Source organism: Danio rerio, chromosome 2 (assembly GCF_049306965.1).
Source record: "Danio rerio strain Tuebingen ecotype United States chromosome 2, GRCz12tu, whole genome shotgun sequence".
Classification (NCBI taxonomy): domain Eukaryota; kingdom Metazoa; phylum Chordata; class Actinopteri; order Cypriniformes; family Danionidae; genus Danio; species Danio rerio.
The window spans coordinates 50,744,909-50,771,428 of record NC_133177.1 but is presented as its reverse complement, the minus strand read 5'-3'; the positions used below and the strand labels follow the sequence as shown (position 1 = coordinate 50,771,428).

Sequence of the window (26,520 nt, the reverse complement as noted above, 5' to 3'; positions counted from 1 at the left end):
TATTGGAAGCAAATATGAAGTAAGGACCAGTGGAACAGTTTTGTTAATGGAATTTGATACCACATGCTAAATGGAAAGAAAAAACGTCCGCATTTCGTGATGCTGGTGTCTGTGGCCCTTTACTGACTTGGTAGGTACAGAGAATAGTGTCAAACAGCGGTGTGTATGGGTTATCCTGTCGCAAAATGCAGCGAAAAGTCCTACATGATGCGTACAGTTTGATTAAGGTGTTCACATGTCTGTACTGCACGTTAAAAATGGCACTAAAATCGGCATACTCCACATGTCTTAGTTCCATTTCGGTTTAGTTCGATTATGACTTTAGCCAGATTATGACTGGTAGACTCTTAATCAGAGTAGTGTCTTTATTGTATTAAAATCGGAGTATTGGTGTCCATGTAAACATATTCGATGTGCAGTGTTAGTATACCTGCGGAAACACTGCTGTGAATGCCCATTTTGCTGTTAGAGTAGGTGTGTGTCAGCATTTACAAATCATTTACGGGGTCGTATGAGGTTTGAGGATCCACATGAAAATAATGGATAACCTTCTTCTGTCATTTCAGTAGTTGAGACTGTTTTTTTTTTTTTGTGAATCTCTGATAGAGACCGACTGTGACACTCCCGGCAGCCCACGCAAAACCAGCAAGAACCCACTGTTGTTATTGTGGCAGATTGTGCGAAATTAGATTCCTCATACAGAACGCCGCAGATATGGTTATAATTATAAACAGTCATGAAATGAGCCAAGCAACTGCATGAATGCGTGAGTGTGTGTGTTTGTCCAGAATGTTTTCACACCTTTAATGAATCACACTTCTGAGAAAAACACTAAGCATTGAGGGGAAAACACAGGAAAATGACCTTTTCTTGTGTGGCTGATCGCAGTTGGAGTCTTTGTGTTCATTAAAATGGTCCAGCTCTACATCTGCACAGATGGAGAGAGAGCCGGAGGAGGCCTGTACTTAAGGGAAAGGGGTGACAGTCCTGTCACAGTGCTAAAAGTGCCAAGAGTTTGACCAAACAGCGACTTTCTCATTAGATCTTCTCTTCCCACACGTACACAGAGACACCCTCCCTCCCTTCCTCTCTCTCTCTCTCTCTCTCGTTCGCTCTCTCTCTTCTCTGTGGAGGGGCTATAAATATATCCCAGTGATGACTCATATACCAGACATATCAATATCTCCAACTACGCACACACTCTTTCTCTCTCTCTCTCTCTCTACCTTACTCTCTCTCTCTTATTGATTCCAACAGAACACACACAGCCTCACACCAGCTACTGCTGTAGTTTAAATTTGCGAAATGATAAACATACTTTCGGTATTTTTGTAATAATTTCATTTTGCATCGTTATTTTTTGTTATTATTGTTTTTATAAATTTAGTGGTCTGCTTGTTATTAATTTGTCAGGCTATTGCAGCATTGATTCTGCAGAGATAATTTCATAAATCTAAGTTTTATTGAGCTAATATATGCATTTGTGTGTAATTTAATTAATCTGACAGAGGGCTGGGCCATATGGCATAAATGGAATCTCGTTAATTATTTTCCATATCAATATAAGTTGTTAATGCTTCCAGATTTAAAAGAGTACACCTACGATGATTGAAGCCACAAAAAAATAGAGGGTCCATTGTATAGCATAACATACTTGGCCAAAAATTCTTTACATCTCTGATATCAACACACTTCTAGATTCCCATTGTTGCACATTTTTGCCGTATGATTTGCTCTTATATCAGTATAGAGTAAAAGTCCAGACTCCAGAGCTTATCATTATTACTGACATAAATTGTATCCTCATTCGATAAAATATTGTTTATCGGCCAGTCCTAATCTGACAGATATTTTCTTACAAATATTTTCATTAATCTGAGTTGCATTAAGCAAATATATAAAGAGTTCAGATGCAAAACCCTCTAAATCCATCAGACCTCTTTTCTTGTAAATAAGCATTTTCTATCAGGCTCCTCTGCTCTGATTAGGTTTAGAAGTTTCATTTTATGTGTAATGATAAGGTTATTAGCTAGTAAATAAAATTTTTTTTTTTTCAAAAATGTCACTTTAGACAATTCTTTGGTTTTTAACAAGGTAGATTTTCTTTTGTGACAACCAGCTAAATCCACTTGTGCTTTTTTGTGAAAACCTCTAAATCCACATATTGGGACATTGAATTTCAAGACATTGAAATTAAATGAAACTGCACTTGGTCCTCTTGATCTCTTGGTCTCTTTTTCGTCACTTGTTTATCTTCATAGCATCCATGTGGGATAAACAACAGCATCTTAACTCTGTCTTTCGTAAAATGGAGTTGTCGTTTAATGTATAGTAAATTGGACTCATTCAAAGTAGTGCCACTTTTTCTTATAATGGAAAGAGTATTGAGGTTAGGGACATTTTCGTTTGCCATCCTGTGTCAGTTGGAAATGTTTATGGAGTTCATAGAACTCAATATTTTAAAATCTACTTCTGAATTTGAATTAAACAGCCTTCTCATAAAAGCCGACTTATCAGCGCGCCGCTACATTGAAAACATATGATTCAAAATGTGCCTGGACATAGCAGCTTTTGCTATCAAAGGCAAGTGGAGTTTAGAGGCTAAAGACACCAAGTGTTAAGGTGTTTCAGGTGTAATTTTGACCCATTCGTCCTGCAAACAAGTCTTAAGGTGAGCAACAGTACGGGGTCTTTGTTGTCACATTTTGCACTTAAAAATGCGCAACACATTCTCTGTTGGAGGCAGGTTGGGACTGCTGGATGGCCAGTCAATGACCTGTATCCTCCTTCTCTACGGCCTGGACTTACTGTTGGTGTTATGTGTGCAGAATGTGGTTATGCATTGTCTTGCTGAAATATGCATGGCGTCCCTGGAAAAGGCGGCAGCATATTTATTCATTCAGTCATTTTCTTGTCGGCTTAGTCCCTTTATTAATCTGGGGTCGCCACAGCAGAATGAACCGCCAACTTATCCAGCAAGTTTTTATGCAGCGGATGTCCTTCCAGCTGCAACCCATCTCTGGGAAACATCCACACACACACTCATACACTATGGACAATTTAGCCTACCAAATTCACCTGTACCGCATGTCTTTGGACTGTGGGGGAAACCGGAGCACCTGTAGGAAACCCACGCGAACGCAGAGAGAACATGCAAACTCCACACAGAAACGCCAACTGAGCCGAGGCTCGACCCAGAGACCTTCTTGCTGTGAGGCGACAGCATTACCTACTGCGCCACTGCTTCGCCCAGGCAGCATATTGTGCTCAAATTTTTTTTTAGCATTAATGATGCCATCACAAAGGTTCGAATTACCTTTGCCAAGGGCACTTACACAACCGCATACCTTAACAACCCTTGCTTTTGAACTTGTTGCTGGTAAGAGTCTGGATGATTATTTTCTTCTTCATCTGCATTGCAGTGCATCAAAACAATTCATTTTGACATCCCTATTGTCTATATTCACTGAGAGATGTATAAAAATATTCATTTTCATAAGAAGTGGAGGGGAGGGGGGTGGGTGTTGGGGTTATTTGTGGTTTTTAGTTTGGTAGGCAGTGCAGTGTTCGGGTGTTCTGTGTTTTTCTGAGATCATTAGTCTACAGAAATGTGTATATTCCATGCAAGCTGAAGCTGATCGATCAGTTCTTGTCACATGACTCGCGGTGTGCTCCCAGTATTCATTTAACTGTGTGCGTCTGGAAGTGCACCTTCATTGGAAATAATGAACTTGTGCAAACTCTAGAAAAGACGCGATATGCAAACGGCCCCTAAAAGGCCACCGTCATTGCGATCTTCGGCAGTTGATCTTCTTGCACAGACATTGGTGGATTCACCTGATTTGCTGACAAATGGGCTGCAGATACATTTCTTGGTAGTTTACGGGTTCTTCACCGGGCCTTTTCCCCTTAGCAAAGAACCTTTCCAAAGATGTCTGTTTCTTACTCATTTTGCTGCTTGTTGGTTAAATCTGGGTGCTCAAGTGCCGAGATGTAAGTGAGAGAATACGATTATTTTTCAAAATAAAGATTGTTCAGACTCAGATGATAAAAAAACAGAATTAATTAAGGATTTTTTTTTGTGCGGCCTGGTATCAATTGAGCCTGGTGGGTGAGGACCTCTGCACTATGACACAAACATAAAATTATTATTACCATTATTACAATATAGTAATATTAATATTTTAATATATCAATATAGCACTAATGCACTCTAGAAAACCAACAACCTAGCAACCATCCAGTTTATTCTAGTAACTACATAGCAACACCCTGGCATTGTGTCGAGCACCAGAAGCAACCATATTTTCTATAGACGGTTCATTAAAACACTGCAAATGCTCCCACTTCAAAAATACAGTTGTTTGTCAAGCCAATAAAACCGGCTAAATTGAATAGACAGAGAGAGACTGAGAAAGGTTGAGCAGCGGTGACTCATACTGTATGTAGATGTGCCCACTCCAATCTGTCCTTGGGTGTGGGTAAATATATGCATGTGTGTATATAAGTATACCGCATGTAGGAGTCAATCAAAGGTTTCCCCTCATCTTCCACCCATGATGATTTTGTTTATTGCTTTTCTTCTGATGTGTCATTCGCCATCCCTTCCTGCCAACGCCACAGTTGAAGAAAAGCAAACACATTCTGACAGTCAGTCTGCTGTCTCTCTCTCTCTCACACACACACACCTCTTCATCCTTTTGGAATCCGTACACAACCACTCTGTTCTGTAAACTGCTGATGTAATTGACATTGACATGTTGTGTAATGTACAGTGAGGTCTAACATCTGGGATTCAAAATTTGGTTTAAACATGGAAATTAACTGCGTGTGTATGATTTTTGACTGTGTATAAATAATATTTATTATATTAATATTATATAAATATTTCCCAAATGATGTTACACAGAACAAGGATTTTTTTCACAGTATTTCCTATAATATTTTTTTTCCTCTGGAGAAAGTCTTATTTGTTTTATTTTGGCTAGCAAAAAGCATTTTTTAAATTTTTAATAAACATTTTAAAGGGAACCTTTTTTTTTTTTTTTACCCCTTTTTCAAGATTTAAGATTCAGCAGGTCTTTGGTGTCTCTAGAATGTGTCTGTAAAGTTTCAGCCTTTAAATACCCATCATATTACTCTACAGGGCTCGAAATTGCGACCATTTTCGTCGCATATGCTCCTGAAATTTTATCTATGCAACCTCAAAATATATTTTGGAGCATTTGTGCGAGTTAGGGTTAGGCCGATAGACGATGACATCGTCCATCGCCAATTGTCGACAAACTTCACGACGATGAGGCAGAGGCGGGCTTTCCGTTGAGGTGACAGCAGTGTTTGTGTTGTCAAGATGTTTACAGAGACTTTTGAAGATGGAGGAGAGACTTGTGGTTGTTGTTTCAAGTTATCCGGAGCTCTATGACTTCACAAATCTTGAATATCACAACATTATTACATTTTAATATTTAACTTACAATAGGCAGCTGATTCAGTCATTGCCTAGCAACATAAAAAGCACTCTGCACTTTTTTTCTTGTCAACAAAAAAGGCAGTGTGGTGTACCTTGCGATTTTGGAACAGAAATGTGAGTTTGGTGTGATCAGCCACTTTAAGCAATATTTTTTTTCAACTGACTACAGAACAAACCATTGTTATACAGTGACTTGCCTAATTACCCGAACCTGCCTAATTCACTTTATTAAGCCTTTAATTATTTCTAAGCTGAAGACTGGTATCTTGAAAAAGATCTAGTAAAATAGTATTTACTATCATAATGGCTAAAATAAATCATTTATTAGAAATCAGTCATTACAACTATTATGTTTAGAAATGTGTTGAAAAAATCTTAAATAAAAGGTGGAGAAAATATACAGATGGGCTTATAGTTTTGGCTTTTGTAAATATTTAATATAATGCTGTCATTAAAGCAAAGGAGGACAAAATCTGCTCTCTACAATAATCCCATTGTAAGTCAAATTATGTTAATTCTTATGTTGTGAGCACCATTTAATTGTAAATCATGCGTGCGTGCGTGCGTGTGTGTGTTAGGGGCAAGTGAGAAATAGACAATAATCAATACTATCGACTCTAAGTGAGGGATGTTTTTAATTAAGGTGTTTGATTGGATGAAAAATGATGTGCGGATTCTTCAGTGTTCATTAAGGTGAGACTGGAACAAAAGGTGCAAGTCCTAAATACAAAATAATACATGCTGTTAGAGAGGCTTCTGAGAATTAGTCATAAATTGAGACTGGGAGAACCATGATGCGTTTGGCAGCGATTCATGTTTACCACAAGCTCCCAGCAGATCTTCTGAGAGATATTCCTTCTCTCGCTTGTCGGCGGATTTGTAGCCAGTGACCCAGTCAAAGAGTTTGAAATCAAACCTAAATATATATCCATGCCAGATTTAATACATGTCTATCTGCCCATCTTCTCATTGCTCATCTAATTGATTTTAAAATATTACTTCTAACTTTCAAGGCACTTCATAATCTCGCTCCTCAATATCTGACTGAACTTCTCCATATCTACACCCCTTCTCGTACCCATAGATCAGCCAACAACTTCACCTTTGTACCACCTCGCACTCGATTGAGCACAATGGGAGACAGATCTTTTAGCTCTATGGCTCCTCAGCTATGGAACTCACTTCCACTAGATCTTAGGAGCAGTGATAGTCTCCACAATTTTAAATCACGTCTAAAGACCCATCTTTTTAAGCAGGCTTTTACTTAACATTTTTATTTTTATTTTTTTTTATCATGTTTTTATTATGTTCTTTTATGTTCGCTATTGTGTTTTAACTTGTTTGGTCAATGATTGTTTTTAGTAATGTTTAATTTGTTTAGCATGTCTGCTGATGCTTATTGTAAGGCGACCTTGGGTATCTAAAAAGGCACCATTTACAAATAAAATGAATTATTATTATTTTATTATTATTATCTATCATGTATACATTCTATCTATCTATCTATCTATCTATCTATCTATCTATCTATCTATCTATCTATCTATCTATCTATCTATCTATCTGTCTGTCTGTCTGTCTGTCTGTCTGTCTGTCTGTCTGTCTGTCTGTCTATCTGTCTATCTATCTGTCTGTCTGTCTGTCTGTCTGTCTATCTATCTGTCTATCTGTCTGTCTGTCTATCTGTCTATCTATCTATCTATCTATCTATCTATCTATCTATCTATCTATCTGTCTGTCTGTCTGTCTGTCTGTCTGTCTGTCTGTCTGTCTATCTATCTATCTATCTATCTATCTATCTATCTGTCTGTCTGTCTGTCTGTCTGTCTATCTGTCTATCTGTCTATCTGTCTGTCTGTCTGTCTGTCTGTCTGTCTGTCTATCTATCTATCTATCTATCTATCTATCTATCTATCTATCTATCTATCCATCATCCATAAATACATACATCCATGCATCAGTATGAAATTTGATGTAGCATGAATAAGGGATGTCTGAGTCATCTTGCAGGAATCTGTATCTGATCCACAGCTGTGTGCAGCGCTTGACTCATTCTTTTTCATCAAGAGCCTGATCTTTGATTCAATGTTTTCAACACCTCTTCTATAATGCCATTCACTGACTTGTCACCAAGTTTCTAAGAATGTCTTTGTCTCCTGTGCGTCTCCAACTCCTGATGATCTCAAAAGACCGCCGCTGTCAGCTTGTAGCCTTGGTTTCCATGACCACCAATACTTGTTCTAAGGACAGACTTGTTTAGTTGTGTAGGTGCTCATTAAAAGATTCTTTTTTGCTGAGCACATCCGCTAAGGATTCAACGCCTGGATCTTTAAAGAAAAAGCTCTTACAGAAACCGAGCAAGGTTATGGATGTATCATTTTATTTATTATTTGTTCAATACTTTGTTGATTCACCTTTGGCAGCAATTACAGCCTCAAGTCTTTTTAAATATGATGCCTCAAGCTAGGCACACCTGTTTTGGGGAATGTTTGCCCATTCCTCTTTGCAGTACCTCTCAAGCTCTATCAGGTTGGATGGGAAGCAACAGTGTATAGTCATTTTCAGATCTATCCAGAGATGCTCAATAAAATTTAGGTCTGGACTCTGGCTGGGACACTCAAGGACATTCACCAAGTTGTTGTGAAGCCACTCCATTGATAGTTTGGCGGTGTGCTTTGGGTCATTGTCCTGCTGGATGATGAACTGTTGCCCCAGTCTGAGATCAAGAGCACTCTGAAGCAGGTCTTTATTCAGGATGTCTCTGTACATTGCTGCATTCATCTTTGCCTCTATCCTGACTAGTCTCCCAGTTCCTGCTGATGAAAAACATCCCCACAGCATGATGCTGCCACCACCATGCTTCACTGTTGGGATGGTGTTAGCCTGGTGATGAGCGGTGCCTGGTTTTCTCTAAACATAACGCCTGGCATTTACTGCAAAGAGTTGAATTTTAGTCTCATCAGACCAGAGAATTTAGGTTATTATGGTCTGAGAGTCCTTCAGATGACTTTTAGCAAATTCCAGGTAGGGAGGGGCTTCCGTCTGGCCACTCTACCATACAGGCCTGATTGGTGGATTGCTGCACAGATGGTTGTCCTTCTGTAAGGTTCTCCTCTCTCCACAGAAGAACGTGGGAGCGATATTGTTAGACCGTGCGACCGCTCCCTTTCAAATTACATCAGAGTTACCGACCGCTCCCGCGCTTTATTCTGAAATTTATTCCTGCACAGCAAAAAAATCTGGTCGGCTTCCGCAGTACAGCAGCGGGAATGCAGACCTCTATTTCACATTTACCACGTCTACCAGAAATACTGCCAAACTGCAGGTCACTTGTTGCCCGACTTGCTACCCCACCTCTCTCTCTCCTCCACACTGTTCCGTGATGACAATCACACATATGCATTTGTAGGCATTAAATAAATAATATTTAATATTTAATACTTGTCTCCTATTTAAGTGCATTGTTTTTTATGACTGTACAGCGGTATTGAAATTGACACCGTTGCTATTTTTAGTCTTCATGCTTCGTTTGTGCTTTGACATTCACTGTCAGCCCTGAGAGCTTATATAGACCAGGTGTATGCCTTTTCAAATCATGTCCAATCAACTGAATTTACCACAGGTGAACTCCAATTAAGCTGCTGAAACATCTCAAGAATGATCAGTGGAAACAGAATGTTCCTGAGGTCAATTTAGAGCTTCACGGTAAAGTCTGGGAACTCTTCTGAACATGTGATTTTTCAAATTTTGTATTTTTAATAAATTGGCAAAAACTTTTTTCACTTTGTCATTATGGGAGATTGTGTGTAGAATTTTGAGGCAATAAATGAATTTAATTCATTTTGGAATAAGGCTGTAACAAAAAAATGTGGAAAAAGTGAAGCGCTATGAAACACTTTCTGGATGCACTGTACACACACTCGAATGGTTCCAAACATTTATGAATTTCTTTCTTCTGTAAATGTCCTGAAATAAAATTTTCTGTGAAATAAAATATTCTGAAGAATGTTGGGGGAAACAGTAGACAAAAATCCTGGACATATATTTAATAACAGGACATATTTGAGTAAATTTGCATATTCATTCTGCATCTGCTAATCTGGATGCTTGGAATTAACAGTGAATTTTAAATTCTTTATAGGTTATATGAAGTGCTTTGAAATATGCATTTTTATTTGATGTTTGATGTAATCTCAACCGAAACACGATGAGAGGGTTGGACATGGGCTGTTTCTCAATCTGCGTTTTTGTCTGTACTTGCGTTCTTGTGTCCTTGTGAAACGTCATCAACCATCACCGAAGAACTGTTCCAATTCAAAGTTAACATCTTGCCAAGTACAGATAAAATTCCCGGATGTGTACTTGCTCCACCCCTTTTGTCGGGGATGTATCAAGAGGTGACTTGTGCGAAGCATGGGTATCCCAGAATGCATTGCAACCCAACCAGCGAAAGCTAAATGTGGAGGAGAAAACCTGCACAATTTAAAAATTACTCCTTTGCTGTGTCACAAATTAAACTTTTAAGAGTTTTTCAGGCGAGAATATAGTTTTAACTCAAATCGGCAGTTTATTCAAAAAGACAGGACGTTTTTCACGATGTGCCTCAACTTATGCAGACTCTGACCCCCAGCCTGTCAGCAGGAGCTCCGTCATCACCTCCCCCGCGAAGAGCAGCTTTAATTAGCCAGTCCATCTCGGATCTACTGCTGGACCTCATCTGTCCATTCTAGTTAAAACATAATGTTTAACACATGTTGTGTATATCTAAGCGCAATGTTGGCCATGTAACCAGTATCAACTAAAATAAAACTAATGCATAGCTACATCATGTGCATAAATCACGCCATGGACATTACATTAATTTTTTTTTTAAACCTAAAGGTTTAAAAAAGCCTACATATCAAAAGAAGATAGACAAATGAGAACCTTTCTGTCATAAACTATAGTAAAACAGCTTGTCAAACGATGCGAACAGATTACACACAGGAATAGAGAAAAGAATATCAGCTGTTAGTCAGCGCACGCTCTTTTTTTTTCCTGGCCATTGCGCCTTTGCCATGTGCAGTGCAGATGATTGGATACGAGTAACTTTTAAGGAGATAATGTAAGCAGGTCAGCAAAAAAAATCGAATAGTCACAAAATCGGAATTGACCATCAAGATCTGCAGTGTAAATGCAGCCTAAATGTCTGGGGCATGTCAGATACTAGAGAGCTTTTGATTGGTCATGATGAGAAACTGGTGTGGTCAATTTGGGCAGAAGTAACAAACTACAAGCTTGACATGTTCATATCAGATTTATATCTTTTAAATGTGTATTGTGCCACTGTTTTTGGGGCACAGTAGCACATAGATATCCTAAAAATAAATAAAACTGATACTAACATCTAAAAAAAACATATATATATATACATATACATATATATATATATATATATATATATATATATATATATATATATATATATTTCATGAGACCTTTAACTTTAATATGGCATAATGTTAGCAAATATTGCATATGACGTATTTTGTGAAATTGCATTATAATATGATATGCTACTTGTATACTATTATTATTTGATTCTATTACTGCAGTACAGAAGATTTCAGTGTGTCTCTAGGGTACATTATCTGATGGTGACATCTACTGGTGAACAGCAGTTATGAGATTCAGTTAAATGTAATATTAAATTTTACTCTCGATATCTTATAGATCTACATAATATAAACACACAAGTGAATTTAAACGAAATCTAAATAACAAGCATACATTTGTTAACCCTGATCATTTTCAAATTGAACTCATTTTTGACAAATGAATAACACCCAAAGCAATACCCCTCGTAATTCACAAAACTTTATTCTGTGTAACATAGTTTCAAGGCCAAACTACAAATAAATAGAGCAGTTGTTGGTTTGCTATGACCTGCTTATCTTAAGACAGTAACCATCCACAAAGAGGAGAAAAAAAATAAAGCCCAAACCCGTTCAGTAACAAAGATTAACCATATTTAAAGGAGATATTACATTTGTACATCTGCTAAATGCAACTGAGTTTCTGACATAAAAGTCCTATTTACAGTACAGAGCGACAGGTAACAGGAGAGAGAATGAATCCACCAGCATCTAAAAAGGCTCAGTAGGTCTGTGTGCAGCCGTCAAGCATCATTTGGATAAAATTAGGTTCGTTAAATATGCGGACTTGTTGATGGCATGATCAGCAGCGTCTAACAGGCTGATTCATTTGGATTAGCGGTTGCCAAAGGAAAGACTGACAGGTGTACACACCAATCAGATTACACTTAGCAATGCTGAGGAGTTCTCTCTAGGGTAATGGCTGATTGGCCACCTGCTTTTGTTGCAGGAACCAATGATATTGCGGGATGCAAATGAAGCACAATCAAGGTGAGCAGTACAGCAGCTTGGAGTGAGTCACTCCCTGAATCAGAAATAAATTATCAAAAGTATAAATTCCTATTATTCATTTCTACTGTGTAAAAAAAACAAAGGCAATCAACATCATCCATCAAGCTCAGGAAAGGCAGACTTGTCTAGGAACGCTATTTGCCTTCAGTTCCTTTTTGGACAAACATAAAAAGTACTTATAGCAATGAGCAACATGAAGCTGGAGTGTTTCTACAACTAAATCTTCATTAAAATCTGCCTAAAGAAAACATTAGGAATGAATCAAAATGTGAACAGGTGGTCTTGAAAATTTTAAGTGCTGAAAATCAACAAAAAACAGTACATTTTCTACATAAAGAATGAATAAATGTACAGTTTCGCCCCCCCATTTTGCAAATGCAACATTTACAAGATCTTATTTGGAGCTTATTTGTTTGGTTTACATCTCCCCAATCATGCAGAGTCTAATGTGAATCATGATGCATCAGTCTGAGAAGCAGAATAAATCTTGTTACATCGGAGAGCCTGGAGACATTCATGCTCTCGGGGCCGGACTGTGCGTACTATTTGATGGATCTCAAAATACAGAAGTATATTGCACATTCAAATTCATACGTTTCCTCTTTGTTGAAGTCACTAATTGTTGTCTACAATTACGATATCACAATATTATTATAATAAAAAATGGCCTTATAAGAAAACAAAACAAACTACTCAACACTTGGTTCCCCTGCAAAACATCCATGCAACACAATGGCTGACATCGTATGATCACATACAAGGAGTACGTTTAAAGGCTTTACAAATGAGTTCAAAGGAATATGCTGTAAATATGGAGTGTGAACCATGTAAACGTAATGAAAGGAATGTGGGAGTGATATGAGGAGTGTATCTTTCAATTGCAGACTGAATATTAAATGCATTCACTTGGGGTGGACGGCAACTCATTGACATGGAAATGCACAATATTTGGATAATGTGAAATTGGATTGATGTTAAAGTTGCCCTGACCAATAAACCCGCAGCTCGCTGTAGTATTTGAGCAAGTCTCTGGCTTAAGAATGCTCTATGTAACAGCTGTCTGGTGTAATACTGGTCTGGATTGATAGGAGTTTCTGCATTATTTGGTCTAGTAACACAGTCCTCAGTGTGCACTAGCACTTGAACTACATCATTCAGTATCGTACAGGACAACAGCCTTTGGAGACAGGTAAACAACAGAAACCGAGGTTTAAAAGTAACAAAATGTCAAGTACAAAGGACCAAGCTCATTTAGAAAAAAGTAGCATTGTAACATACATTTAAAGAAGCATTCCATATACATCCAAATCTTGCACGGCTCAAAAAGCACTTTCAAACCACAAGAACAATCTTCAAAGTAAAAAAAAATTAAGTCTGAAAAATGGGTAACAGAAACAAGCAACAAAAAAAATCGTCAAATCCTAAAAGGTTTCCCTGCGTAGACTCGAGATGAGAATTCAGTGTGACTGCTTCGCGACTGGGTGGAACCATCAAGCGCATCTGCCTGCAGAACAACGTGTGGGCGGGGCGAGGGGCGAGTCTATCAGAGCGAGCCAATGAGAGTGAAAAAAGAAATGTGGGCGGGATCTAAAAGTCTTTCAGTCTGTTGGTTGCATTGTGTGTCACTCTCCGGGGAGTCATCTGAGAAAAGTGCATTATTCGTAACCTGTTTCAGTTACAAATCGAGTACAAGTCGTTCTGTCCCTTCTCATCAAACAAAACCGAACAAAATTCAAGTGTGTCCCTGTTTTGATCGCAGAGCATCACATGGTGCAGGAAGGCAGAGGACTGTGGGTTGTTTCATTTGTATATAGGCATTGTGGTTTGGTGTGTCCTAAAATCCCCCCTCCCTCCCCCCACGTCACACCGCTGACTGACCCTTGGTTTCATTCACTTGCCGCCGTACATCCTCTCGATATCGTCCTGATAGTGTGTTTTTAGTTCCTTGCGTTTCAGTTTGAAGGCGTCAGTAACCAGGCCTGTCTCTGGTGTCCATGGTTCAGCGCTCAGACAGATTTTCTTTGGGATCTCGAAGCGTTCCAGCTTACCTGTCAATCAAAACAAAACACATTTCATTTTAAATTCAGTGCATAAGTGAACTTTTTTCATAAAATGATTGAGAGAATCACATGCTTATGATTGACCACGGCTGGTCCCGGATTAGTTAACACATGACTCACCAATCAGATGATTCCTAACACACCATAAATAGCCAGAGTTTCTTACTTCAGTTATCTTTGTCTTTAAGAATCCTCCCTTCCACCCCTACTCCCCCTCCCTTTTCAGAGATTGGGCGGCACTGCGGCCCGGTGATTAGCACTGTTGCCTCACAACAAGAATGTCACTGGTTTAAGTCTTACTAGGCCAGTCAAAGTTTCTGTGCGGAGTTTATTTGTTCTCCTCGTGCCACAGTCCAAAGACATGCGACATGTGAATTGACCAAACCAAATTGGCTTCATAGATGAGCTCTTAGTCAGCAGTATGTCTCTCCACAGAAATCCCTAATTTATCATTAACCATAAATAAGCCAGGGGATTCTCGAGATCTATCGGAGCTCAATAATATCCATCTGCAGTTTGACGACTTCAATCGACCGGCATGTTTGTGTGTGTGTGTCTGTGTCAGAGGGCGGGGCCGCAGGTTTCAAATCTCCTGGGTTTGCGCGTGCACATGAATAACTTGGTTTCGTTAGTAAGTCATGGCGAAACACCTAATGACTCGTTATCAAGGCGACTCGTTTGAAGCACTATGAGTCGACTCTTTTATAGATGAATCAACAGTTTTAAACACTGTACACTAACAGATTTAAGCCTTAGGTGGATATTTCACTTCACTTAGAGCTGTGTTACACACTACATGGAGGGGCATTTTCAAAAACCCATAATATGGGCTCTTTAAATTCCAACTTATTTTGCTTCACTGCTTACAAACCTGAAATCGCTGCATCTGTGATGATACGTAGAACCTCTTTCTCCATCTCTGCATGGTTGCAGATCTCTTCCCATGATCCCCTGATGCCCTTCTGCCCAGCAAGAGCGGTTAACTGCTTCTGATTGGGCACCACAAACCCAATCACATAAGATTCATCGCTGTGTATAGAGAAGGAGAGGTTTATACATTTCAGACAGAACAGCCTTTACATGAATGCTATATTTGAGAAGCGAACATGTCAAACTGTCACAGTGTGTGTATTTTTTTTTTTTTTGGCAAGTGTGTTTATTGTGTAATTGTACCTGTTGGCGTAAGCACAGATGTTGTCGATGAGTGGGCAGTTTTTGAGCACAGCCTCCACTTTGCCTAAAGACACATATTCACCAGCTTGCAACTTCACTAGGTCCTTCTTTCGATCTACACACAGATGTCACAATTAATTAGTAAATATTGTGTAGAAATGACTTTGATAATGCTTATATTTAAATGTAATGTGAGTATTTGTATAGCGCACACACTCAAAGCGCTTCACAATCATGAGGGGGGGCAGCCACAGGTCAATGGTGCAACTGCGCTCACCACACACCAGCTATAGGAGGAGCGAAGAGACAGTGATAGAGCCAATTCGGTAGATAAGGGTTGATTGGGAGGCCATGATAGTTAACGGCTGATGAAGGGAATTTGGCCAGGACACCGGGGTTACACCCGTACACTTTACGAGAAGTGCCATGGGATTTTTAATGACCACAGAGAGAGTCAGGACCTGTTTAACGTCTCATCCGAAAGATGTCCTCTTTACTTTTACTGGGGCATTAGGACTCACGCAGACCCCCTACTGGCCTCACTAACACCACTTCCAACAGCAACCTAGTTTTCCCATGTGGTCTCCCATATAGGTACTGACCAGGCTCAGCCCTGCTTAGCTTCAGTAAGTAACCAGTAATGGCTACAAGGTGATATGGCTGTGACAATATAAATTGTGGTCACACTTTATTTTAATGGTCTGTTTGTTGAATTCAAGTTACATTGCATCTACTTGCCAACTAATTCTCATTAGATTATAAGTAGACTGTTAGTGTTAGTGTGTGTAAGTTGACATGTACCTGCAAAGTTACTTATAGTCAGTAAAATGTCTGTTTTTTCAGCAGTATCAACATATATTAAGCAGACGGTTTACTAATTCTTAAATGGACTATTAAAATAAAGTGTTACCTAAATTATAGTGCCCCTATTATGCTTTCTTAGATAATATAGATGTTGGTGAATATAAAAGGTCTGCAAAGTATTAAATACAAAACTGAATGTCTTGAAGTTATTGGCCTTTATTTGCAATGCGGATGCAAGCTCTTTTTATGGTAGTTTTATAACTTCTGTCTATATGATTTCTTTGTGTGGAAATTGGAATAAAACTAGGAATAATAAACAACAGTAAACTGTCAAACTTGCTCTACAAAAAATTGTCTATGATAATACATACAAATCAAAATAATGTAAAAGCTTGCTGCATCAAGCAGCATAACAAGCTGTTTTTTTACAGCTACAAATCAATGGAAGTGAATAAGACTGGAACTCCAGAACCAATAAGGTTCTAATGGCTGCACTAGTTGTATGTGAAATAATAGGGTCAATTGTCATAAGTTAAAAGATTTGGTTCCAACACACCGTAAATGTTGGACCAATCACAACAGGCTAAGCCCTCTGAACAATTAGGATGGAGAAGGCTGACAGAAAGACAGGGTTTACAAGACCAGATCCATTTCAAACAATGTGAGGAAAAAAGCTGCTGTTGGAATGTACATTATGCGAAAAAGAAAAATTATTAAATTTATGTATGCTTATTGCAAAAGACCTCCAAAACTAAACCAGGTACCTTTAAAATAACATACTTTAAGTACTTAATGTAGCTCTGAAATAATGTATTGTAACTAAATGTATGTGTGTGTGTGTGTGTGTTGCTCCGCACCGATAATCTTGAGGCAGCCGTCAGGGTGAAACTCTCCGATGTCTCCGGTGCAGAACCAACGTTGCCCGTTCTTATCCTCGAAGAAATCCTCTCGGTTCTTCTGCTCATTTTTATAGTAGCCCATGGTGACGTTGGGACCACCAATTAGAATTTCACCTCGTGGGTTTGGTTTATCTGTGCCAAAATAACCACCTACGGTCAAAAACAAAGCAAAAACATTAATATGGACTTTATATTAATCCAAATTTGAGCATACAGTGAATCACAGGGTTCCCACTCTAAACCAAATGTTGAATTCCATAAGTTCTCCCTGACTAAAAATGTAATGCAAATGTAGGGAAGCTTGCAATTAGTTTTATTAATTGGGGCAGATTTTCTTTGGCCAACAAGGGCACAGTTCAAATTCTTTCAGCAGCTTCTTCGTTTTATAATAAATAACAAAATATTTGTGTATAGCAAGTGCAATACTTTGAGTTGTCATCTCATTTTAGACATGTCATGTGACATTATTATGTGACATTATTGCAATTATTGCAATAATTTTTGATTGACAAATTTGCTGTCAATCAAAAATTATTTTGCTACAATAATCTGCACTTTTGATAAACGAGAGGTCAAATTTTAAACGACAAACCGAAGTCCCTGATATTCCATGACTTGGGAACCCCCCCCCCAGAAAACTTCAATGTCTGGAAAAGACCTTTTAAAACTCCATGCTATTTCTAAAATGACATCTTAATAGAAGTATAAGAGCAGTACTTGCCTTCCTCCCAGTCCTTCAGCATGATCTCTGAACATACCAGAGGAGCTCCAACACGGCCAGTGCTGTAATCAGACACTACACAAACATACAGAGCAGGATTAGCACACTTACAAAATTGAAAATATTCATATGATGTCAATTCATTTGAAGGTGTTGTTTCTGTTATTCTAACAGAACAATGTCTCAACTTTGTCTCAACATATGTTTGGTTCACACAGACTTTAAGATGAACTTACACTTCAGATTTAAAAAGAATATTGTAACAAGATTCTCTATACTTATTTACCATTGAATTTCATTACTTTTACTTAGTTGCTTGTGATTAATAAATATTTCAGAGCTCGACAAGATGAATCCATTTTATTAAAATGAAACTCCTAAGCTTCCAGTATGACTTCTAGTACATCCAGGGTTTCCCATGATGATGGAAACACCAGCTTTTAATTCCATATAATTATTTTAATAAGGCACTACACACCCTTGACCTAAAGTACTGACTCATCTTCAAATTTTAACTCGCACTATTCACTTTAACTTACTGGTTCAGTTTTTTTTTTAGATTGTCCTACCCAAATCAGTGCCATTTAGTATTATTTCTATACTATGACAGTTTAATAGCATATTATTAACTACAATAGTACAGAATTAACTGTACTAACTGTATTTACACTGTAATGGATATTGCTTTGTATAGCAAGTTTACATTAATTTATTTATAAAACACATTTAAGAACAGCCACAAGGCTGACCAAAGTGCTGTATAAAAATTAAGACAGATTATGAAAACATAAAAATAAACCAAGAGAAACAATAAAAAAACTGAGAAACTGAATAAAGAAAAAAATAAAGCAGTAGAAAAGACTATTAAAATAATATTAAAAGGCCAAGCTGAACAGGTACGTTTTAAGGAGTGATTTAAAAATAGATAGTAATGGAGCCATTCTAAACTCAAGGGGCAAATCGTTCCATAACCGCAGACCAGCCACAGAAGAAGCTCTGTCCCCTTTACGTTTCAGTCTGAACTGAGGAACTAAAAGAAGATTTTGATCACTTGATCTAAGAGATCTTACGGGAGTGTAAAAAAAAACAGCATTTTAGATAGCATTTTTAATTTAAATGCAAACGCTGCATACAAAATGTCAAGATTCACATTAGGAATTATATACACAAAGGCATTCTAAACTCTTTTAACCTAGTATTTAAACATAAAAATAAAATCAAACCTTGTGATTTGATTAAATTTAAATGTGAACTAGCAGTCACAATTATTCTTGGTTTTTAAGATATCTCTTGTGCTCTGCAAAGTTGCATTTTTGATCAAATAGTAAAACATAAAATTGTTCTAATAATTTCAACTATATATGCATATCTTTCTATCTATCGATAGATAGATAGATAGATTTTTTTTGTTTTCAGATTTTCATCTAATATTTAATTTTTTGTCTAGTTCAAGAGTAAAAAGCTCTAAAATAATTATATTCTAAGCTATTTTAGGTTACAGAAAATGTTAAAATTGTACAATTCATGAAAGATCAAATATGAATCAAACATTCCTGTGATTTTAAAGATTTAAAGGGGACTTATTATGCCCCTTTTTAAAAGATGTGAAATAAGTCTCTGATTACCCTAAAGTGTCTATGTTAAGTTTCAGCTCAAAACACCCCACAAATAATGTTTTATATCTCTTTGAAACTACCGCTTTTAGACTTTGATCCTAATGGTGCCATTTTGGTGACTGTCGCTTCAAATTCAAATGATATTTGCTCTTTTTTTAAAAGGAGGTGGAGCTACAAATGCCTGTGTGTCAGCATAGTGGCAGATTCAAAAACAAGACTAACATTCTATGCTAATGAAGGAGAGATAGTCACTTATGGGCGGGGCTATCTCCCTCTGATGACACGTACAAAAGGGTAATGTCAATCAAAGTGTTTCTTTAGACTGTTTTGATAAAGTGTGATTTAAAAAGTAAAATTAAAACAATTTGACCATTAGAAGCTGGTTATATTGACAGGATGTTGCAACACAACTGTGTGTAAACCCCTTATAAAAGTGATTTTTATATACATTGTTAAATTGTCATTGTCTCTTAAGTCTCTTAATATACAGTAGTTGATGATTTTCTTTTTAGCAATTTTACTACTAAAATTAATTTTTTCCTAATTATTAATCATCAGCCTTTCTAATTTCAAAAGGACTAAATTTTTACATCCTCGCTATCTGTAGATTGACTCATGCCATCTTATATCTTAACGCTCTTGCTCAGGGAATTTCATGCTTACTCTCGCTGATGGTCCCGGCTCCGCAGGTCTCTGTGAGGCCGTAGCCTTGTCCCACAGGACAGCAGAAACAGATGTTCATAAACCGCTGAGTAGCTGCAGATAAAGGAGCTCCACCAGACAACAGCACACGCGTGTTACCACCCAGCAATGAGCGAACCTTCCTGAAAACCAGCCTGCAGAACACACAAACACTTAGACATTACAAATATAACACAGAAAACAGGCTACTGCATAAAATCCCACAGAGCTTCAAATGAAATCATTACATTAAACTGCCCCATTATGCCATTTTACTACTCCTAATTTTCTCCTATAATGACTTAAGTCATAAAAACGTTTTCTCAAAATGTCCATTATCTCTAATAACCAAATAACACAAGTTCTTTCTAAACCAACCTTTTATGAGAGTTTGCTCTGTTCTGATTGGTCAAATCATGGCCTTGTCTGCTGTGATTGGTCTATCTTTTACCTCTTGCCTTTTATATAAAGGCTTGTTATCATATTTGTATTTTAGCTTAGTAGGCATCAGTGTTGGGCATGTTCCTTTCAGAGTAATTTGTTATAGTTACTAGTTACTTCTCACAAATAGTAACTGAGTTAGTAACTGAGTTGCATAAAAGTAACTAATTACCGGGGAAAGTAACTATTCCGTTACTTTAAAAAAATCGAATTAGTCAAATGACTATAAAATAAATATAAAACATTTCACACTAATCTACAGTATTTTAATGCTGGTGTGGGACAATGTGAGAGACAACAGCAGCAAGTCCTCAACTGTACATCTAGATATTATTTAGTTTAATTCTGTCTGAGTGTTTGCGGTTGAGAAAAACGACACTTTATTTGCTTCGACGTTGTGGTTTTGTCTCCTCCTTTGGTAGCAGAGCTCACATTATCACCTGTGTAGCCACTAATTTGGTGGCGCGGTATGTGACGATGTAAGATGCTTCATTACTTGTCACAGATGCAGAGAGACTCTTTCTTTTCCTGGGCATAAGTTGCACAATACATAAACATTCTCAATGAGGGAAAAGTAGTGCTTATATATGAACTTGTTGGATTTGCCATCATTCTGACTCCAGGTTGTTGGTGTGTGCAACTGACTGTGTGCGCTTGTGTGTGAACTAGGGATGGGTACCGAAATTCTGTACTTTATCAGTATCGGGGCTACATAATAAAACACAGAAGTATCGATAAGCTCTGACATTTAACGGTTCTGCTATCGGTACTGAAGATTTATTGCTAAATAAAAATTACTTGCAGTAGCATTCTTTAACTGACCAACCTTTTCTAATTTACGATATTTGATATTCGTCTTCACAGTTGGCAATCTCACATGAGAAATGCTCGTGTTTCCGGAGAGTGTGTCAAGTATAAAAGCCTTCACAGTTCTCAACTGTGCGTGCGCACTCAGTGGAAGCTCGTGCTAAGTGCACACACAAAGCTCGCCACACAGACTCGCCCACACACAGCTCGTAAGCTTGTGAAGTGAACCAAACGGGTTGTATTTCCCGAGTGGACAGCGACAATGTCCCTTACAACAACGCAAACAGTTGTACAAGCAGAAAAGCAAGCAATTGAGCTAAGTGAAAGTATCTTTTAAAAGTGCATTAACTGCAGGAAGACAAATAAAAAATGTTTGACTGCCTATCTACTAATGGTAACGTTACATCATCCACATCGTTATGCCATCTAATTTAGTATAATATTAATAGTTAAATAAACACACACATTCGCTTACAATGAAAACAATAGGTTTTTTTCTGCAGTAGTCTAAAAAAATATTAAACATGATTTTTCATTAGCTGTATTTACAAATATAGCCTATGAATAGCCTAATAATAAACTATATGCTTATTAAGAAATGATAACAAACTGCTTGCATTGCAAGATGCTCCAAAACTGTATTTAAAACAGAGTTAACTCCCAAAACACTGTTAACTCATTTATGTGAATGTGTTAATAAAAAATCAGAAACATTATCTCATTTAACTGCATTTTGCAACTCAAAGAGGGTGTTTTCAACTGCAGGGAGCACAATAAACCAAGAAAGATCACGACTTCTGCCAGAAAAGGCAAACCTGTTGATTTTCTCCAGAAAAAGATTTCTCTCTACATTCTTTCACAGGAGAAAAAACTATTTATTTGTTTTAAAATTATTGGTTTCATTTTATTTTACATTAAAAACATAATAATAAAGTGTTGGTAATTCTGTTCAATTAGTTTTTTTGTTTTTATCTTTAAAAGTATTACAAAAAGTACTAATAAAAGAACCCTTAAAGTACTGAACCGATAAATGGTATTGATCAAAAGTAGCTATACCGTTAAAACCTTAACGATACCCATCCCTAGTGAACACACCCTACTCTGCCTCTGACTGGTAAACAATGTAAATGTACTCTATCTAAGCCAATCATCACATTCTCAGTTACACCACGTTCACATACACACCAATCATCATCACTGGTTAGTTATGTGTCCCAGCCCCAAACACACACACACACATACATACAAACACACCCACCCAGAGAAAGAGAGGTCCTATGGCTGAGAGAGACGCTCACATGAAAACCGCTTCAGTGTTCTCAATTATAGTAACACGCGTTGTATTGTCAATAATAGTAACGGCGTTGTAACAGGGGAAACAGTAATTAATTTGATTACTCGTTAAAGAAAAAAGTAACGCTGTTAGTAACGGTGTACTTGTATAAAAGTGTCTGTTCAACCCATCAGTGATTGATTTTTCAATTCATTTTTGCAGCACAAACCAAACAGCATCTTCTAAACATGCTAATCACATAAAACCAAACTTTTTTAGGTCACAGGTACAACTATAGTGTTTAAAGGGTTAAAGAAGACCAATGAACACCATAAGCTTGCGTCATGCTCATTTTTACAAACTTATCCAGAATGCAAGGCTGACATTACCGGTTTATTACAACAACTGGTTCTAATTAGAGACGCTAGCTGCTTTTTTATGATATTTTAAACTTTTACCACACTAAACACACTACATGATTGCTAAAAAACTATGCAGAGCTCTTTAATATTATATTTAGCATTGCGTTGTACCTGTCGCAGAGCGGTGTGGTGTATCCTTTGGAGATCTGCTCCATTTTGTAGTTGTACGCCAAAACAAAGAGTGTTTTCTGGACACTGCTCATCTCTTCAACTTTAGTCATCACATTCTTATAGATACGATCCATAATCTCCTAAAGAAAAGAGGGAAATGTTACAGACATGCGGCTATTCTGACCAGTGTGTGTTTGTGTTTGTGTGAATGCAAGGTTTCTTACAGGAACAGCTGCCATCAGTGTTGGTTTGAGGACGCTGGTGTCTCCTTTACTGCCCTTTTTAATTTTAGATGACTGTGAGGAGAAAAATATGATATAGTATTACAATCTTTTAATTTACTCTGCATTATTTTACTCCCCTGCATCACTTTTCACTGAATGAAATCCAATATTTGTTTCTCATTCATTTTGAGGGTGTTCCAAAAATAGTATCTGTTGATCCAGTCTAATAACTATAAATATTTGGGGTGTAAAGTTCACAAAAATCATGGTTCAGTACGATGCTACACAGTGGTGTCACGGTTTGATAAGTTTTCAATACAGCAGAAAAAAAAGAAAGAAAGAAAAACTTCTGGGGTTTTTTCAAAGCAGCAAATAAAACAAATCCTCCTTTATAGCCCAAACCAAAAAGCTCCTTATAAAAAATGAAGTGTAATATTCTGTAGTGTAATATTTTTTTATTTTGAGAAATATGAGTGTCCACCTTTTTTTCAGACAGCACAGATCTGCTTGATGTGATGGTCACCTGCCGTTTCAGTGGATCTGAATGCAGGAAGTATTGTCTGGCTGAAATGGGCTTGTGAAGGAATAATGTAATAGGACTCAATTACATTTAACATTTTCTTAAAAACGGCGAAGCAGTGGCGCAGTAGGTAGTGCTGTCGCCTCACACAAAGAAGGTCGCTGGTTCGAGCCTCGGCTCAGTTGGCGTTTCTGTGTGGAGTTTGCATGTTCTCCCTGCGTTCGCGTGGGTTTCCTCTGGGTGCTCCGGTTTCCCCCACAGTCCAAAGACTTCCGGTATAGGTGAATTGAGTATGCTAAATTGTGTGGATGTTTCCCAGAGATGGGTTGCGGCTGGAAGGGCATTCGCCAAATGCACATAAATAGAGCAGTGATATCGTTGTCTGCAGTAATGCAAGTCAACACATTGTTAATCTAAAGCATTGTGAGATTGTAAGTTCTTGACGTGGTGATGACCGCACAACAGCATGACTAATGTGTGCGTGTTTGTACCTGGTCAGCAAGAGTCTGAGGTGATGAATATCCAATCCGACAGCCGTGTGACACACACACCAGCTCAGCGCTGAGCTCCAGGACATGAGCGAGAGGCAGATAGCCAATATAGGTGTCATTCTCACTGCGACGATAAAAAAACAAACAAACAGCGTTAACACAAACACTCATAGCCATCCATTAGATATAGTACATAGTAATATTATTTTTTCACTTCCCATTGGAAGACCATTGAGACATCTAAACTCATTCACTTCTTACCCTTGATTTTTAGCTGTAAAAAAATCACTATACTGCTTGATGTTGCAAATTAGTATTTTACTATTATAAGTTTTAGTTTGACCTTTTACTCCCATTTGTTATTCCTTGTTATTTCCTTCATAAGCAATTGAGCGAGAAGTTTCAGAAAAGAGCATACTTTCACATTGCCGAATAAGGTGAATAGACCGTAAACAAAGCCATTTTATAATCATTTATAGGATTTAAAATAAAACCATTTTAGTGTAATATAAACACTTATTGCTAGTATCAGCAATGCCATGGATTTGCTTTCCAGACATCATACTGGGTGTAAATATCAGTTGAGACATTATCTAATATTCAAATGCTAATTGATTGTTCAGACAGGAAATGAAGTATTGTCAATAAAGCAACAGAGATTAATGGCTTGATCTATCAGAGAACGTAATGAACGGTTCGTTTCGGAGCTGGAAATCTATGAAAATTCTAAAGTGCTTCGATTTTGGATTAAGTGCTTGAAAATGCTTTCCTAATAGCTTATCTTACTAAACAGGTAATAATAATTAAGTATTTAAATTAAATTAAATAAATCGCTTGGGTCTTGCATAAAATGAAAGCTCTGGACTCGGCGTATGTTTTTTATATATTATAAACCTTACATGAAAAATGACATTTAGGATGCCAGTAAATGATATTTAGGACAGTAAATCACTATTACATATTGGGCTTAGGGCAAACATGCCATTAAATATTTTTTCTCAGAATACTATAACAAAAAGGATTTAATATAATGAGAAGTATGTGTACAGTTGAAGAAGGAATTATTAGCCCTCCTGAATTATTAGTCCCCTGTTAATTTTTTCGCTCGTTTTCTGTTAAACAGAGAGCAGACTTTTTCAACACATTTTTAATTATAATAGTTTTAATAACTTATCTCTAGTAACTGTTTTATTTTATCTTTGCCATGATGACAGTACATAATATTTTACTAGATATTTTCAAGATGCTTCTAAACAGCTTAAAGTAACATTTAAAGGCTTAACTAGGTTAATTAAGTTAATTAGGCAAGTTGATGTATAATGCTGTTTTGTTCTGTAGACTATCAGGAAAAAAATAGCCTAAAGGGGCTAATAATTTTTGTCCTTAAAATGGTGTTTAAAAATTCAAAACTGCTTTTATTTCAGTTGAAATAAAACAAATAAGACATTCTCCAGAAGAAAAAATATTATCAGACATACTGTGAAAACTTTCTTGCTCTGTTAAACATTTGGTAAATATTTAAAAAAAGAAAAAAAATTAAAGAGGGGCTATTAATTCTGACTTTAACAGTATATGTATAAATTAGTAATTTGCCTACTTGAAAAGTGCTAAAAAAGTTAGAAAATGCACCTGGAATGTGCTTGAAAAGTGCTTAAATTTAACTGGAAAAAAGGAGAGAGAGTAAGAACCCCTGATGATGGATATACATGAAACCACTCTGGGGGAAAAAGATGTTTTAGAGAGGCATACTCAAGGTTCGGGATGCGTTCAGCCATGCCAGTGATGCCCGCGATGATGTTGCTGTGAGAGATCATGACTCCTTTAGGAATGCCTGTAGAGCCGCTGGTGTACATGATCACTGCGATATCAGATGGGACAGGCTGCCTGCGGGACACCATTACTGCACACAGACACATTCACATCCCTTCATTAATGCTGTTGTGCCATTCTTGATGCTCTGAAACAGTCTAAATAATGCATTTTAATAAGTCATTTATTCTTCCTATGGTGCAAAGCTGCATTTTCAGCATCATTTCTCCAGTCTTCAGTGTCACACGAGCCTTCAGAAGTCATTCTTATAAGCTGATTTAGTGCTCAAGGAATGTTTAGAATTATTGTAAAGAAATATTTAGTATTGCTATCAGAACAATCCTATTGTGTTCAGGCCTGTCACAATTATCAATATATCGACTTATCGCACAACGCATGGAAATGACCTTTATTTTTGGTGAAGCTATATAACATAAAAACCAATTCTAGCAACAGTTTAGCTGATAACATCTCTATCATTGGAGGTGTTCGTGTCAGTATGGTTAATAAACACTATAGTATTTACTATAAATTACTTTAGTATATTTTCATGTGGGTGTCTGACAACTGAAA

The 26,520-nt window shown here is 37.3% G+C and overlaps 1 protein-coding gene across 4 annotated transcripts in view; it reads right to left on the bottom strand.

Moving 5' to 3' along the window:
- Window positions 1-11,310: 11,310 nt before the first annotated feature.
- Window positions 11,311-26,520, bottom strand: part of acsl3b (acyl-CoA synthetase long chain family member 3b) — a 43,138-nt gene continuing 27,928 nt past the window's right edge. For 3 of the 4 annotated variants that reach the window (XM_068224337.2, XM_005163548.6, XM_073918313.1), the window contains 10 exons: window positions 25,888-26,038; window positions 24,139-24,262; window positions 23,128-23,199; window positions 22,904-23,043; window positions 19,832-20,004; window positions 17,553-17,627; window positions 16,790-16,981; window positions 15,129-15,243; window positions 14,827-14,984; window positions 11,313-13,943 (listed from right to left, as the gene is read on the bottom strand). In XM_068224337.2, coding sequence (XP_068080438.2) covers window positions 13,786-13,943; window positions 14,827-14,984; window positions 15,129-15,243; window positions 16,790-16,981; window positions 17,553-17,627; window positions 19,832-20,004; window positions 22,904-23,043; window positions 23,128-23,199; window positions 24,139-24,262; window positions 25,888-26,038 — 1,358 coding nt within the window. In that variant the 3' untranslated portion in view covers window positions 11,313-13,785. 4 annotated transcript variants of the gene reach the window in all.